Source organism: Chlamydomonas reinhardtii, chromosome 17 (assembly GCF_000002595.2).
Source record: "Chlamydomonas reinhardtii strain CC-503 cw92 mt+ chromosome 17, whole genome shotgun sequence".
In the NCBI taxonomy this organism is placed as follows: Eukaryota; Viridiplantae; Chlorophyta; class Chlorophyceae; order Chlamydomonadales; family Chlamydomonadaceae; genus Chlamydomonas; species Chlamydomonas reinhardtii.
Window position 1 is genome coordinate 707414 of NC_057020.1, and position 16172 is coordinate 723585.

Consider the following 16172-nt stretch of genomic DNA (forward strand, 5'->3'; position numbering starts at 1 on the left):
TGCGGGCCACCTGGGTGGGCTGACTGGCTCGTCGCCGGATGGAGATCCCCCGTTATGGCGGAATGGAGGGTAAGCACAAGTTGGGCACGCACGCTTCTGACCTAGACGGCCTGCCCGTAGCCCCTAGCCCGCAGCCCGTCCCCCCTGGCCCTCAACCCTGACACGCGTCCGCACGCCGCTTGCTCCCGCCGTCCTCTGTGGCGTCGTGCAGCCCTCGGCGCGGGTGTTTCGTGTGCGGGTTGCACGATCGCGGTGGACGCTTGGGTGTCGCGCTGCCTGATGGGGCAAACCGCAAACGGTTGACACCAGGGGAGGTGTTGTGGATGGCTCCCCAGTGGCCCCCCTGGCCGAGCCACGGACGAAACGCGTCGAGGCGTGAAGTGGGAATTGAAACAGCCAACGCCACACAGGGTACTCTTTCCCTCGTTTCCATTGTTGCCGCTGACGGCTAAGCCCTTGTGGTGAGACTGTAACAACTAAGAAGCTTTGGGACACATCACGGCCTACGTCGCCCTCAGCGCATGCCACACATGCACCCCCATAAACGTGCACGGCTTCAAGCCCCTGGCTCTGTGCGTCCCTTAGCCCAAACTTGGACTCTTGAAGTGTAGCCCTGAGCCTTTAGGTCATACAGGTGACAAGGAGATAGGCCTGCTCGCAACAGCCCCGGTGTCGGGGCAGGTCGGGGTATGGTAGGAGGCTATGTGCAGTGTCCTGAATCTGTATATACGACTACGGCGAGTGGTACCGCAAACATCACACAGTTGCGCCCATCTGGGCATGTGCCTGGGCATGTGTCCCCTGGTGCTGTGACAATGTGGATACAGAAACCCCCAGGCCGTCAAAGCAATTTACTTCGATTTACTTCAAGTGCAGTCAGTCACCAGACATAGTCATACTGTGCGCACATGTCCTCTCAACAATCCAATTCAGCCGCAAGTCCCGTAACCGCATTTCGTAGTATAAGCACGTGTTGCTGTGTGCAAACCTCATGCGCAGGTGCGCCCTGGGCAACTACACACCACCTGCATCGCTGCCGCCAGTACAGAAGAAATTGAAGCTTCACGCTTCGGGTAGCCCGGTGCCGCGGCTCCCGCAGAAATACCACAACGCAACAAACAACTTAGCGCAAACTCACCCCTAAAAGCGTAGGTACACACATGCTAGTGCTCTTGTGCTCTTTAACACATGCCAGTGATATGGATGCTGTGCGGCCACATGCATGCATGCTTGCACATGACTACACGGCGTGCCAACTGCCAATGTGCAGCCAAACGCGGTGTAGTCAGTGCTGCTCCCGTATTTCGTTCCAGTGTTTATGGGTTCGTTCGGTATCCCGTGCCGTGCGGTTTCCACGTACTGTACTTCTGGCGCCGGTTGCACTCAGTGCTGCGACTGAGCCAGTCCGGCAGGGAGCCACTCAGGCGCCTGCAGCGCCAGAATCGCATACACACCACCACTGGCATCCCCTCCCCCACCCAATCGATGAGTTTCTTCATGGCGCTTGTCAGCGTGCTTGCTGCTGCCACTGCCGCCGCCGCTGCTGATAACCCCATCACGGGCCGCCTTCACCTGCACAACCCCTGCCGCCGCCTTACTCGCCAGCAACTGCCGCCGCTGCCGCCGGAAAGGCGACAGCCCTGCAGCAGCCGCTGCCCCTGCAGCCCCAGCCGCTGCTCCGCCCCGCGCGCCATCACCAGTCTCACCCGCAGCTGCCGCCTCCACGCCCGCATCCAATGCCTCCGCCTCCACCGTCGCCTCCGCAGCCGCAGCCGCCAGGCGCTGCCAGAGGTCGTAGCTCTCTCGGGCCGTGTGGGGCGCGCCAGGTAGGTAGCCAAGCGGGCAGGCCGCTAGTGCCGGCACCAGGACCCAGGAGGCGGGGGCAATGGCGCCGGAGCGCGAGTCAGCTGCGCCGTCGCTGTCCGGTATGTGCGCCGGGCCTGCAGCCACGCAAATACAGCACAGGGGCCACGCGCGCGCGTTTGGAATGCAGGATCATACATACCGTACACGTGCGTGTTCCCTTACCGTGTGGCGTGTGCCCCCGTCCACATAAAATACAATGCTTTCACACGTCATCACCCACTGACAACACGCGCTCAACTGCCGCTCACGCACGTCACACCGCCGCCCCTACCCACCCAAGCTGCCACACACACGCCGCGCACCTGCATCCAGCCGACAGGCGGCCCAGGCTGCTTCCGCGCACGGCCGCATCTCCCAGCGCCCGTCACCGGACCGCATCACCGCACACGACCCAGCCGCAGCCGCAGCCGCAGCCGCCGCCGCCATGCCGCTGACCCTGCCCTCCTGCCCCTGCTGCTTTTCCCCTTGCTGCTCCTCCCCCTCCTGCCCCTGCTGCTTCTCTCCTTGCTGCTTCTCTCCCTGCTGTCCCTCCCCCTGCTGCTTCTCTCCCTGCTGCCCCTGCTGCCCGGGTGCTGGCGGCGGCAGGTGGCCGGGCGCCCAGCTCCACACGGCGGCGGCCAGCAGGTCGGGCGTGAGCAGGTCGGGCGCGGGCACGTTGATGCCGCACGACACGGCGCCCGGCAGCAGCTCCGAGTCCAGCTGGGGCCTGTGCGCGTGTACACGTGTGCGTGTGTGTGTGGGGGGGGAGGGGGGAGCGGTGGAGAGGCAGCGGTGGCACAGGCAAGGGCACAGGTGGAGCGAGAAGGACGGAGCTGACGCGGCGATGCGAGCTGTGGTGTTGACGCGGTAGTGGATCAGGAGGCGAGGCATAAATGAAGGAAGCGCAGGTCAGGCAAAGTCAGGAGTTGGACAAGCAGACAGGAAGCAGCAGCAGTGACACACGTGTTGTCTCCGAGCTTGAGGCTGCAGTTGTAGGGGCCGTAGGTGAGGCGGCAGGTGGGCGTGCGCAGCAGGCGGCCGGACATGGCGGGCAGCGCGGGGCGGCCGCGGCGCCAGCCCGCAAAGGAGCAGCTGGGGGCGGCGGTGAAGCGCCTGTCATGGGCGCGAGGCGTCGGGTTGTGTTGTGTTGAGTTCTGTTGAAGCGTGCGGCTTACTATGTGCCAGTCCTAGGGTGCTGTGATTGAATGTAGGCGGCACCAAACTCCCAATCCAGATTTAGTTTCACCATTTGCATGCCAAAACCCTTGACCCGAAATCCAAGATCGAAGGTCCACAACCACGAGCACGTCCACAACCAAAACCACAATCACAAGTACCCGCCCCCGCTCCCTCCCTCCCCTGCTCACCCGCTCTCCCGCTCTGTCCCGCTCCCTCCCTCCCTCCCCCGCTCTCCCCCGCTCTCCCGCTCTCCCCAGCTCTCCCTCTCTCCCTCCCTCTTCCTCACTGGAACAGCGGCTCTGCCAGGCCGCAGGGCGAGGAGTGGTTGAAGGCGGTGTGGGACATGGCGGCGCCGTAGTCGGCGGCGCTCATCAGCAGCAGCCGCTTACCGTGGCGCGACACCAGCGACTCGATGGAGGGAGGCGAGCCGCCCTGAGGGTGGGCAGGCGGCGGGGGTGGGGGTGAGGGTGGGCCGGTGGGGGTGGGCAGGTGGGCGGGGCGGGTGCGGGAATGGGCAGGTGACCGGGTGTGGGAAGGGAGTGCTGCAGGGCTTTAGGCACTGCGTGCACAGTGTGGTGGTTGGGGCGGACCTCCGCGTTCATATCCCCCAACCTGCCCCAAACCGCAGCGGCATCACGCTGCCTCCCATCCCCTGCCCCCCCCCATCCCAAATCAGTAAACACCCCATGTGGGCCATGTCCCCCCCACACACACACACGCACACGCACACGCACCTGCGCCACCAGGTCTGCCAGCTCGGGTGGTGTGAGTATGGCTGCCCGGGGAAAGGCGGCCGTGACCTGAGCCAACAGCTCCGGCACACGGCCCCATGTGGCCAGGTCCATCTGACAGGTGGGGTGGGGGTTGCAGTGTGTTTTGGGGGGGGTTATATTAATGATGAGTTAAGGAAGGGGGAGGCAGCTCGGTTTGTTTGGGGGTTGGTGAGCTTGGTCTGCAGGAGCACTACTTGTGAAGAGGCCATCATCAACGCAAGGCATGCATTCGTTATGACATCGTCTGCCGCCCACAAACGTCCCCAAGCCCCCGCACGCCTGCAGATTCCCTCGCACCCCAGACGGCTACACACGCGCCCTCCACAGGCCGCTGCCCCACCCCGCCCCACACACCCACACCTACCTGGTCGTCCAGGTACAGCACAATGAACTCCGCCTCATTGCCCGGCGCCGCCAGCCACGCCGCCACCTCGGCCACCGCGTCGGAGAACAACCTAAGAGGCAGGCGGCGGCAGCGGGGGGCAGCAATACGCAGACAGAGTGTGGGCGGCACCAGCAGCAACGGAGGAGCAGGCAGGAGCAGGTGGGATCAGCTGCACGTGCCTCCTCCTTGGTGGGTACACCTGCCCACCACTAACTCGCGGCCTGCCATCACTGCTTCCCGATACCCCGCCCCCCGCACCGCACCCCCCGCCGCACGCCCCGCACCCCACACCCCACCGCACCCCGCACCCCACATCCCCCACCGCCCCCCACCCCACCCCGCACCGCACCCACCGCTGGTCCCTGGCCGGCAGTGAGGACAGCGAGGGACTGCAGCCCAGCGTCTCCGCGTCCCACTCTGCGAGGGGCAGCGAGCGGCGCAGCGTAAGGGGCAGCGTGTGGGGCAGCGCACAGCAGGACTCTCCACTCACTACCGGTCAGGCGGCCACCCCACAGCAACGGATTACCGTACAAGGACATGATATGATTACTGTACAAGGACATGACGTGATTACCGTACAAGGACATGACATGATTACCGTACACGGACACGACGCGGTTGATCCGCGGCAAACGCCTGCGCGCATGACCGCATGCATGGCAGCACTACGTCCCCTCTACCTGCCCCCCACTCCACCCCCGAACGCCCACTCTCCCGACCGCCTGGCCGCCAGCTGCAGCCTCCGCCCCCCTGCCTGCCTGCCTCTGCCTCCGCCCCTTCCCCCCGCCTCTGTCTCCCCCTCTGCCCCTCTGTGTCTCTGCCGCTGGCTCACCCACGGGCGGGTGTCCAAACCAGGCCGCCACCGCACTCAGCGCCGCCACCAGCGCGTTCAGCCGCGCCGAGTGGAAGCCGCCGCAGTGCGCGATGTACAGGCCGGACTGCGGGTGGAGTGGGGTGGGGTGGGGTGGGGGGCCATTGGGTTGGGGTGACGGGGCGCAGGGGGGGGATGAAGGTACCAGCCCAAACTAAACCAAACCCAATGCAATAGAGGGGGGGTGAAGCTGTGGGGGCGGGATTAGACTGGACGCGGGTTTGGACTGGCACGTTGCTCCGGCCGCCGCTCAACCTACCACGGCTGTGTAGCTCACTAATTTGGCATCACTTAACACACACGCGCGCGTTCACTAAGTAACTCCGCAGCGCTTGGGCGGGTCTCGTTTCCTGTGCGCTGTCTGACGCACGCACAGCCCGACACACACACACACACACACATCCATACACACACACACACACATCCATACACACACATACATACATACACACACACAAACACACACACAAACACACACACACACACCTGGATCCAGTGCACGTCCAGCTCCACGAACCTGACGCCCAGGTTGAGCTGGTCGGTCAGCGACAGCACCTGGTTGTTGGTCACCAGGCCCTGGCCGCCGTTCTGGTCGGTTGGGCGGTTGGTGGGTCGGGCAGTTGGACAGTTTGTTGGTTGGTGAGTTGGCGCGCTACGGGGTGGTATTGCAGCTGTCGTGACGGGAATTGCACATCACAGGCAACACAGCGGGCACCCACGGCTGCAGACGAAACACACGCGCGCACACACACACACGCACTTACACACAGTCACATACACTTAACACACATACACACACACGCAGGTGCGCTCACCACCAGGTTGAGGTACCTCAGGTAGGAGGTGTACAGCTCGTCGTGCATGCCGTACCCGTCAGCCAGGGCTGCGCGCACAGGCGACACACACATACACACACACGTACAGGTGCACACCACAGTCACAGATTCATGCGGAGGGAGCAGATGAAGCATGTGACCAAGGCATGTGACATACGGTATGCATGTGAGTATGTGCCATGGCGGACCTGCCACATACAGCCTGATGGCCGTGCTCATACTTCGTTTCTGGCATGCAGCTCTTTGTCCTGTTTCCCAGGCTGCACGCGTAACACCAACACCATCACCAACACAGGGCGCCGCCAGCAGTACGGCAGTGTGCCCAGCCACACTCACTGATGGCGCTGTTGTGGGTGCCCAGCAACTGGGCCAGGCACAGCGGCTGCGCGCGAGACAGGCGCCACTGAGCGAGTGTGGAATGTGTGAGGCGGGGCGGGCAGGAGGGTGGGGAGGAGGTGGGGAGGAGGTGGGGAGGCAGGGAGTGAGTGCAAGCAGGGAGCCGGTGACGTTCGGGGCGGGCATGCAGGTGAAGCGCGGCGTTTCCCGACCCAGTGCGAGAGTCTGAGAGAGACCCGAGCAGCGAGCTAGGCCTCATCCCCATGAAAATAAAGTTCTGTATTGACACGGGCAGTGATGCAACAGCGCCACGCGCCTGAACCCGAGTCCAGGACTCCCAAGTCCACGTCCGTGTCCACGTCAGCAGCCCCCGTGCGCGCCACCCCCCGGCAACCCCCGGCACCCCCGCCTCTCACCTGGTACGCCACTGCCTGCTGCAGCCAGGGGTCGAGGCGCACGCTGCCCCTCGCGCACACACGCGCGCACACATTTCGGCTGTCGCAGCTGCACGCAGCGCGAGAGCGGGGGCGTATGGTGTGAGCAGGTCGGCTGGGATGCTGGGATGCCATCACCCTTGACAGGACCCGGTGACTCTCTTTCGAGAGTTGACCTACCGCTCCACCGGGTCACAGTCCACGCCCTCGGGGATGCCATCGCGAGTTTGCGGGCTCGTGAAACGGCCGTCTGCGGCCGCGAGCCGCTCCGAGGCGAGGCGGTGCTTGGGGATTCGCTCAAGCGCCGCTTGCAGACCGTTTTCTTCCTCCTCGGTTTCCAAAAGGAGCTCCTCGCCATGCACGAAAATGGCGTTTACCAGCCATACCATGAAGATAAGCCGCGTGGTTGTTGCGTGTTGAGCCATTTGCTTAGGCAGTCACATCAGCTCAGCAGGCGGTTTCAGGGCTGAAGCAAGTCTATCATCCGAGCGTGGTACTAGTTGTGCTCAGGACAATTCATAGTATGCAGCGGCGGCTCGAGATAGTATGCAGCGGCCAAGAGCCGAACAACCCTTGCTGGTGACAGGTCGACGGGGCGCAGCGACTATTATGTTTGCACAGGCTTGCTAGTGCTTGGGTTCTTTTGTTGCGAGTGCTGTACTCGCCAACCTCATTCGGCAATTCCCTGCAGGATTCGAATCGGCGCGCACGCGTGGAACGGTTGCCCCGGCCGCAGTTCCCCGCGGACAGGCGCAGGAGCAGAGACATGCCAAGGCCATGCTATTTCGAAGCATTACAAGAATCCCCGAAGGATATCCACGATGGGGGGTAATCAATGTGATACCCCACCGCAGCGCTGCCCCAGCCTGCCTGCTACAGGCCTGCTCTCGTCCAACCGCTTCGCCCGTCGCGTCATGGGCAAAGCCGCGCGCGCCACTCCCCTACCTCGTCACACATGTAAGCCATCCTGCATCTGTTAGCCCTGGAGCATGCAATGTGCTCAGCCTCGCGGCCTCGACTCATCTTGGTTTGCTCAGTCCTCTCTTGCTCTCGTGTCTTGCTCTCTACAACTACCTATGCCACACGCTCTCACGCCCACCCCCGCACAGCTATCTAACGGTGCCTATACCAATCGCCCACTTTATACGCGGCCTCCCTTCATCAGTAAAAGCAATGAACTCCCTGGTCAGTAAGCACATGGCGTCAATCACGGTTCACGCTCGTCAAAAGTTCTTGTGCACGCACAGTACCGTACGCGCACCGCATGGCTCGTTGCTCGCCCGGCCCCAAACGTCAAAACACGGTCAGTCAACAAATAATCAAAACCCGAGCACGCGCGCCGCCGCCCTTGCACCCTCCACGTTATATCCGTTGCCATCGCGCCACAGAGGGCTCGGCCACCACCACCGCCACAAGCTTGTCGCGACCTGCTGGGAGCACGCATGGAGGGATGGCGGTGAGGCACAAGAATAGCAGGGTGCTGCGCGGTTGTGTGGACTGGCTGTGCCTGCCGTACTGAAAGGAGATGCACGTGAGAGTGTGGGCGTGTGTATAAATGTCGTCCAGCCCAGCGACCCGCCCGGTGTTTTGAGGTGGCACGAGGGCCGCACACGGGCGGGGCCGCCCCCATGCGGGGGCAGGCGTGCCGGGGCCAGCAGTCGGCAAAGGCGGCGGCGCATAACGCGCCGCCGCCCGCGCCTACTTCACTGTTGCGCGGGTATGACTCAATTTCATTCCATAGACGGAGCAAGCTCCGTGGGAATGTGATCTTAAGGCCCACGCGTGCAAGATGCGTGCGATGAATCCCCAAGCCCCCCCCCTGCACCCAGCACATAGAACCCTGCAGCCCCGGCTCCCTTCGTGGGCTCCCTTCCAATCCAACCTCTCTTACCCCCCACCCCCCCGTCGCGACTCCACGCCGCATCCAATGTCAGAACGATGCCGCGTCTCCGCCTCTATCTACTACATCCCGTCACGATCCAAACATGACATATTTCAACTAGGCACTCACCGTATGTCAAGCAGTACATCATTTATTTCTTCTTGGTCTTCTTCGCCGGCGCCTCGTCTTCGCTGCTGCTGCTGTCTTCGCTGCTGCTGTCCGACTCGTCACTCGAAGACGAGTCGTCGCCGCTGCTGCTGGAGGCCGCCTTGCGCTTGCCCGAAGACGCGGGCGCCGCCGCCGGCGTCGCCTTGGCCTTGGTGGCCTTGGCGTCGCCAGAGTCCGAGTCCGAATCCGAGTCGTCGCTGCTGCTCTCCTCCTCCGAGCTGCTACTGCTGCTGTCGTCGCCCGAGGAAGCGGCAGCGGCCTTCTTGGCGGGCGTCGCGGTGGCGGTGGGAGTGGGCGTGGGCTTGGCGGCTGCCGCCGGCTTCGCCGCCTTCTTCGTGTCGCCATCATCCGAGTCCGAAGATTCCGAGTCCGATGATTCCGAGTCGGAGGAGGAGGAAGAGGTGCCAGGGCCGCTGCCCTGCCCGCTGCCGTCGCCGCCCGCCTCCGCCGCCTTAGCGGCCTTAGCCGCGGCGGCGGAGCGATTGGACACGGGGGTCTTGGACGGCTCCGAGGCCGGCCGGCTTGACGTCTTGGCGTCGCCGGAGTCCGAATCCGAGTCGCTGCTGCTGCTGTTCTCCTCCTCCTCCGAGCTGCTTTCCGACGAGGACGAGGACGCAGCCGGCTTGGCGGCCGCGGGCTTGGTCGCGGCGGCGGCGGCGGCGGCGGCCTTGGCGGCCGGCGCCTTCTTCGCCTTCTTGTCATCCGAGTCAGAGTCAGAGGATTCGTCGCTGGAAGACGAGTCGTCCTCTGAGGAAGAAGGTGACGAGCCGCTGGATGCCGCCTTCTTAGCCGCCGGGGCCGCAGCGGCGGCGGCGGCAGCAGGCTTGCCGGCGGCAGCCGCCGGCGCCTTCGCCGGCGCCTTCTTCTTCTTCTTGTCGTCTGAGTCCTCGCTGCTCTCGTTATCAGATGAGGAGGAGTCATCGGAAGAGGATGATGACGACCTGTCAGCCTTCTTGGTAGCCGCCGCCGCGGGCTTGGCAGCCGCTGCTGCCGGCGCCTTCTTCTTCTGGTCGCCGCTGTCGTCAGAGTCACTGCTGTCCTCCGAAGAGGAAGAAGACTCGCTGCTACTGCTGCTGTCCGCCTTCTTGGCCGTCGGCTTGGCGCCGGCACCCACCGCCTGACGCTTGGCGGCGGGCGCCGCCGCCTTTTTCTTCTTGTCCGCGCTGTCCTCCGAGCCGCTACTGCTACTGCTATCGTCCGAAGACGAAGAGTCGCTGCTACTGCTGCTGTCCGCCTTGCGCTTCTGGCCAGCCGCGTTGCCGTTGGCCGCCGGCGCCGCAGGCGCCGCTGCCGCGCCGTTGCCGTTCGCGCCGGCACCTGCGGCGCCAGCGCCTGCGGCACCGGCGGCTGCGCCGCCGTTCTGTGCCGCTAGAGCGGCGCGCGCGCGGCGCTTGTGCTTGGCGCCGGCGGCGTGGTTCACGAGCGTCTCCCGGCTGGTGCAGTTGACGTTGCAGACCGTGCACTTCCAGGGGGGGCGTGTGGACAGGAACTCTAGGCCGGTGGGCTCGGCGGGAGCGTCAGAGGCGGCGGTGGGGCCTCCCGCGCGGGCGGCGGGCAGGCCGCCGGCGGCGAATCCTCCGGGCTTGGTCGCGGCTAGCGCGTACTTCTCATGCTCAGTCACGCAGACGCTGTGGGTCTGTGGAAATGCAATACGGAGAGGGGGAGAGGAGGGGAGGGGGGTCAGCCGTGGGGGTCAGCGCGGGAGGGGTTGGGGCGGACCCTTATGGCTGTCGCAAAAACGGTCTGAATGGCCAGCTGGCTTTGCGGATGCAGGTGCGCTGGTGATAATACAGACGAGCATCGTGCTCGGGGCTAGGCTGACGAGCGGAGAGTGGAAGCGCACCTGGACCGTTGCCCTGGTGAAGTATTGAAGGCAGTCCACGCAGGAGAAGCGGCTGGCCGAGCACATGCGAAAATGGTTGACGACCTTGGGCTGCGCATCGATATGCAACAAAGAGCGCTCGAGTCAGGGAACACTTGCCGAAAGCGCGTCGGCTGGCGCGGTCGGCGGCATGACGGCGGCGCTCCCGCTTCTCCCAACCCCGGGCACGCAGGCTCACCTTCTTGATCGTGTCGCCACAGTCCTCGCAGTGAAACCACACCATTTCTGTGCACCTCTACGCCGGCGGGCGCTCGCCTTCCAGAAGGATTTAAGGTTTAGGGCGCCGGCTCGTCAGCATAAGCTCTCAAACAAAATGGTATGGCCTTGAACTAATAAGGCCCGGTCAGGCTACTTATACAGCTGTTGCGGGCGGTCCTGCAAGAGAAAATGCATTTCAGCGATGCGATTGTCCATGCGACGAGACTCCCACGAGAACTCGGGTTCCTTACCTAAATTTATCTTCATATACATGCCCTTGTATGATTTCCATTGCCACTGAAGGTTTGTCGTGAGCCAGGGCAGCTAGGGCTGACTGCAGAATCGCTTGAAGTAAGAATGGCAGGTGCAGAACAGCGCCTAGCGGTGCTGCTCGCGCACCTAGCCCCTGCACAGCAACAGGCAAATGTGGCGCAGCCAGGTAGCCGGGTGCAGGGCAGCAATTCAGCCCTCGTCAGCAACAACGGGCCGCTTGTGATCGTGGGCGGCATCTGTCTGGACATCCAAGCTAAGCCAACGCAAGTGGAAGTCAACCGGGGCACGTCGGTGCCCGGCACGGTGAGCTGCGCCAGCACAAGGGTTTTGCTCGGCTGGCCCCTGTGCATTCATGGCCACCCCCCCACCCCCCATTCCGCATTCCTTCCGCTGCCTACCTCATCGGCTCAGCACGGCCTTCCCATCATCAGCACCACAACTACTACCTGTAGTCACTTGCTCGCTGCTGCAAACCAAACACCACCACCAAAATACCTTGCAAACACAAGCAGGTCCGGCAGGTGCCGGGCGGCGTGGGGCGCAACATGGCTGAGGCGCTCAGCCGGCTGCTGCCGCCCGCCGCCCCCGCCCCCGTGTTCATCAGCCTGGTGGGGGACGACACGGCCGGAGCCTTCCTCACAGCCTCGCTGCGGCGGCTGAGGTGAGAGCGCTGGAGCTTGTGGGTGTGGGGGTGGCGGGAGGAGGAGTCGGGTGGGAGGGGGGCTTGGAGGGGGGTTTGGAGAGCGGCTTGGAGAGGGGCTTGGAGAGGGGCTTGGAGAGGGGCTTGGGACCATTCGGTGGGGGTGAAGAGCCCGGGATCCCGGGGTGCATGTGCCGCCGGTGGCTGCGAGAGGATCAGGGGCTGGTAGGGTCACAGGCGGGGCTGTATGTCGCGGCGGGCAACACGGCTCCCGCCAAACAGCCACTGGCGCGCGCGTTGGACCAGCCGGCTTGTCGTGTGTACCGTATCCCCAGTCTGGGTCCGAACCGCGTGCCCCCTCCACGTCAGTCCAACCCGGTTGCCGTGGGCCGCGTCGTGTGCCCCCCTGCCCCATGCTCCGATGGCCCCACTCTGCCCCACCCGCCCCACCCCGGGCTCGTGCTGGGTCTTGGTTTGCTTCAGATAGAATCATCCTGCCCCGCCCCGCCCCCCAGGCTGGACCTGACGCACCTGCTCACATGCGCCGGCGCGCCCACACCCTGCGTGTCGGCGGTCATGGACAGGTGTGCGCGTGTACGTGTGGGGCGGATGTGTGTATGTGTATGTGTGTGTGTGACTCTGTGTATGTAAAGAATGTTCAGGAGACAGACAGAGCGAGGGGGACGAGAGGGGTAAGGTGGACTGAAAAACGTCGCGCCGTACGGTGCCCGCCTCCGCCGCACGTTCCCCTGCTTTGGCCACACGCTCCCGCCCACCCCTCCCTTTCCTCCAGGGGCGGCGAGGTGGCGGCGTGTGTTGCTGACGTGGCGGCGGTGGAGGCGCACCTCACGCCGGAGCGACTGGCGGACAGTGCCCCGCAGATACAGCAGGTGGGGCTGGGGATTATGTGCCCGGGCCCAATAGTTCCCAGTAGTCAAGGAATTGTCGCCCAACCAGGGGGTGGGTGGGGGCTGGGTGGGTGCGGGGATGGGTGGGGAGTGCCGCCGCTTGTCGCCGCCGGGCGACGGACCTTCCGGTACCCGACTATGCCAGGAACGGCCCCCTTCGCCTCCCCACCTCGCTTCCTCCCTCCGGCGCCCCCCACCCCACCCCCAGGCCTGCCTGCTGCTGGCGGAGGCGAACCTGTCGGAGGGCGCGCTGGAGTACGTGTGCCGTACGGCGGCGGCGGCACGCGTGCCCGTGTTCATTGAGCCGGTCAGCGTGCCCAAAGCCGCACGGTGGGTGGGGGCCTTGGGGGTGGGAGGGGGGGAGTTGTGTGGGGGTTGCAAGGATTGGTACAGAGAAGTAGGGCGAGGGGTTGCGAGGGCGAGGGTACAAGCGTGCCGACTCCCAAAGCTTTTTCGTTGAATGAATTAGGGTTTCAATGCGAGCGCGCGTGCGCGTGTGTGTATTACTGCCCCTGTGAAGCATGCACAAGCACACCCTACACCTTGATGTCTTAACACACGCGCCAACTCCCCACCACCCACCCACCCCCGCCCCGTACACACACGCCGCACACCTCTCACGCACGCACAGGCTGGCTCGCTCGCTGCCGTACGCCACGTTCGTGTCGCCCAATGCGGGGGAGCTCATGTCCATGGCGGACGAGGTGGGGGGAGGGATTGTGGGAAGGAGAGGGGGTAAATACCAACCCGAACAAAACTGGGGGGCAAGAATGTTTTCCAACATCAGGACATGTGACCTGTGACCCCTCGCATGGAGCTGCCATGTCGCAATATGGGATGGCCACGGCGTCACGACGTGTGTGTGTGTGTATGTGTGTGCGTCCAGGTGCGGAGGCAGGCAGGGCTGCCGCTACTGCCGCGGCCGCAGCTGCCCGACGACTCGCCGGCGCCGCCTGGCAGTAGCAGCAGGGGCGGCAGCAGCAGTAGCAACGATGCAGCCTCGGGCTCGGGGGCAGCAGCTCGTGTGGAGGGCGGCGGTGGCGGTGTCAGTGTCAGTGGCGGTAACGGCGGTAACGGCGGTGCGGACGCGGGTGGGGACCCGGTGGCGGAGCTGCTGCGGCAGCTGACGGCGTTTGCGGAGGTGGTGCTGCTGCAGGGTACGTCGGGGGGGGGCGGGAAGGGGTGAAGGCGCTAGGGGGCGGGAGGGCGGCGGCGAGGGGTTCTTGACACGGGCTGCATTGGGGTGGGCGTCTGGCCAGGGGCCGATGGGAGGTAGCGGCGGGGGGCGGGGGGCGGCGCCTGTGTGAGGGGCTGGCGGCTGTGGGCTTGATTGGCATGTCGCTTGTGCTCCAGAGTCCAGACGCGTAGGAGTCGTGGGGATCACACCAAGTGGTGATGATGGGCGAGAGGCATCAACCAGCACACCGCATTTTAAACCAGCACGAAGCCCGCTCAGACGGCACCGGAGCTGCTTACGGATACATGTGTCCGTGTGTGACTGCAGGCACACTCGGTGTGGTGCTCACACTGGGCTCCCTAGGAGCCGCCATCATCACCCTCGGCCCCGCACCCGAGGACGCCGCCGCCGCCGCCGGCAGTAGCAGCAGCAGCTCGCGGTCCACGGGCCTGGAGCCCGTGGACGCCTGCAGCAGCTGTAGCAGCAGCTGTGGCAACAGCAGTGGCAGCAGTGGCAGTAGCTATGATGCTGTAAGTGCCCGGCCTTGCAGCGGCAGCGAGCCGCACATGACACCGGCGGCGGCGGCGGCCGCGGCGGCGGCCGGGACGCGCTACTGTCGCTGCCGCTTGAGAGGCGCCAACACCAGCCACGTGCATCCCGGGCCGCCGCCCTCCTTCTTGAACCGCTCGCTCACCTCGGCGGCAGTAGCAGGCGCGGGCCCCGCTGCTGCTGCTGCTACAGCCTCGCCGCCGCCGCCGGCGGCCCGGGCGCCCTACCGGCTAGACGTGGTGCACCTGCGGGCGCTGCCGGCGGAGGTGGTCAGCTGCAATGGGGCAGGTGGGGGCGCCGGGGGAAACGTGGATGGGGGCCGGGGCGTGTGCGTGTGTGTATAGCTGGCTGGCGTGTCCCGCGTGTCCCGGGCCACCGTGCGCACCGGGCCGTAAGACCTGTGTGTGTGTGACTAGGTGCGCTCGCACGTGCGCCGCACACGCGCACAGCTCCAACACGGCGACCTCCTCTCACACACCCCACACCTGACTGCGCCCGCTCACTTCGGCAACCCCAAACTTTTGCTTTCAATGCGGCTCTGGGCCTTATAGGTGTTTCGGCTACCGTCATGTTCCCCGTGCCTGAACCTCACGCTTGAAACTCCACGCCTAAAACCCCACTCTTGAAACACATACACATGCCGTACACACACGCAGGCGACACGCTGGTTGCGGGTATGGTGGCGGCGCTGCTGCAGCGGCACAGCCCCCAGCAGGCGCTGGCGTTTGGCATGGTGGGTGGGCGTGGCGTGCGTGCGGGCACGTGTGTCCACTGTTGCGGGTGCCTGGGTGTCGCGGTGGCACAAGGCATGGGATGTGGTGGCGTGGGCCCCTGGGCTGCGGCACGGGGATGCCAAGAAGCCTTTGCGCCCGTCTCGCTCCCGCCGCCCCCCACTGTCGCTTGCCCCACTGCCGCCCTCCCTGGCCCGCCCCACCCCACCTCGCTACTCGTCCTCCTTTGCTATGCAGCCCCACCCGCACCCCACCCACACCCTGCCTACACCCTGCCTACACACCCCGCACCCACACCCTGCCTACACACCCGCACCCACACCCACCCGCACCCACACCCACCCGTACCCGCACCACACACAGGCCGCCGCCAAGCGGGCGGTGCAGTCCGTGTCCAACGTGCCCGAGCTGTGCGCAGCCGACTGGGCGCCCATGCGCGCCGACGCCGAGGCAGTAGCAGCCACAGCCCGCCGCTACAGCTTCCCGGCGGCGGTGTCGTGAGGCGGCGGCGGCGGCGGGAAGCTGTAGCGGCGGCGGTGGTGGCGGTCTAGGTTGGATGATGTGGGGCAGGTGTTGGCTGTGTGCGCTTCCGTGTGAGCCCTGCTTACGTGATGGGGGTGTGGTTTGGGTGGGGGCCGTGGCGTGTGTGGTTGAGAGGCGATGCGCGCTGGCACGGGTTGGGCGGGTTGCTGGGCTTGATCTCTGCGAGACCCTCCCCGACGGGGGGGGGACCGGGGGAGGGTGTCGCGGCAGGCGTGCAGGTTGCGGGCGCCCCTCGTCTTCGCGGCGTGCGGAGCTTATGACCTGGATGTGTGTTGGGAAGATGTGTGTGGGGGTGAGGCTGGTTGGTAGTGCGGTCATGCGCTGCAGACAGGCTCATGGGCAGTGGCAGCTGCTGCTGCTGTAGGTGCTGGCGGCAGCAGCTTCACGTATTGCAGGCGGCGGCGGCAGCAGCAGGGTAGGCTGGCAGAAGAGCACATCTGGGTAATGCATGGAGTGGGGGCGTGAAGCGCCCCCTGCATAGAGTGTGCCGCACTGCACATGCACTGCACTGCACTGCACTCTGTAACAGCGCAACGAAGGGCCAGTTTACGCGGCCTGGGTT

General features: G+C 65.0%; 3 protein-coding genes across 3 annotated transcripts; 1 reads left to right on the forward strand and 2 right to left on the reverse strand.

The window, feature by feature from the left end:
- Positions 1-367: 367 nt before the first annotated feature.
- CHLRE_17g701000v5 (uncharacterized protein) lies at positions 368-7323 on the reverse strand. The gene is made up of 13 exons (XM_043071911.1): positions 6840-7323; positions 6642-6729; positions 6226-6292; positions 5869-5936; positions 5540-5641; positions 5015-5120; positions 4536-4599; positions 4162-4252; positions 3759-3869; positions 3311-3456; positions 2809-2958; positions 2169-2572; positions 368-1940 (listed from the first exon to the last, which is right to left on the reverse strand). Exons 1-13 carry the CDS (start codon positions 7082-7084, stop codon positions 1384-1386), a joined length of 2199 nt encoding a protein of 732 aa, XP_042914370.1. The 5' UTR covers positions 7085-7323; the 3' UTR covers positions 368-1383.
- A 117-nt stretch (positions 7324-7440) lies between these two features.
- CHLRE_17g701050v5 (uncharacterized protein) lies at positions 7441-10943 on the reverse strand. The gene is made up of 4 exons (XM_043071912.1): positions 10770-10943; positions 10553-10642; positions 8671-10345; positions 7441-8086 (listed from the first exon to the last, which is right to left on the reverse strand). Exons 1-3 carry the CDS (start codon positions 10812-10814, stop codon positions 8693-8695), a joined length of 1788 nt encoding a protein of 595 aa, XP_042914371.1. The 5' UTR covers positions 10815-10943; the 3' UTR covers positions 7441-8086; positions 8671-8692.
- A 110-nt stretch (positions 10944-11053) lies between these two features.
- Positions 11054-16148, forward strand: CHLRE_17g701100v5 (uncharacterized protein). Its single transcript, XM_043071913.1, has 10 exons — positions 11054-11365; positions 11575-11723; positions 12218-12286; positions 12496-12592; positions 12819-12940; positions 13242-13314; positions 13497-13767; positions 14115-14624; positions 14993-15069; positions 15431-16148. The coding sequence occupies exons 1-10, from the start codon at positions 11147-11149 to the stop codon at positions 15566-15568; spliced, it is 1725 nt and encodes a 574-aa protein (XP_042914372.1). The 5' UTR covers positions 11054-11146; the 3' UTR covers positions 15569-16148.
- The last annotated feature ends 24 nt before the right edge of the window (positions 16149-16172 follow it).

Coding starts and splice junctions, on each gene's coding strand:
- CHLRE_17g701050v5 (XM_043071912.1), bottom strand. CDS start 10,814: ATGGTGTGGTTTCACTGCGAGGACTGTGGCGACACGATCAAGAAG. Junction 10,643..10,769: donor GTGGCGACACGATCAAGAAG/GTGAGCCTGCGT, acceptor ATCGATGCGCAG/CCCAAGGTCGTCAACCATTT. Junction 10,346..10,552: donor TCACCAGGGCAACGGTCCAG/GTGCGCTTCCAC, acceptor GCATTTCCACAG/ACCCACAGCGTCTGCGTGAC.
- CHLRE_17g701000v5 (XM_043071911.1), bottom strand. CDS start 7,084: ATGGCTCAACACGCAACAACCACGCGGCTTATCTTCATGGTATGGCTG. Junction 5,642..5,868: donor TGAGGTACCTCAACCTGGTG/GTGAGCGCACCT, acceptor CCAACCGACCAG/AACGGCGGCCAGGGCCTGGT. Junction 3,870..4,161: donor TGCTGTACCTGGACGACCAG/GTAGGTGTGGGT, acceptor CCCACCTGTCAG/ATGGACCTGGCCACATGGGG.
- CHLRE_17g701100v5 (XM_043071913.1), top strand. CDS start 11,147: ATGGCAGGTGCAGAACAGCGCCTAGCGGTGCTGCTCGCGCACCTAGCC. Junction 12,593..12,818: donor GTGCCCCGCAGATACAGCAG/GTGGGGCTGGGG, acceptor CCCCACCCCCAG/GCCTGCCTGCTGCTGGCGGA. Junction 14,625..14,992: donor GGTCAGCTGCAATGGGGCAG/GTGGGGGCGCCG, acceptor ACACACACGCAG/GCGACACGCTGGTTGCGGGT.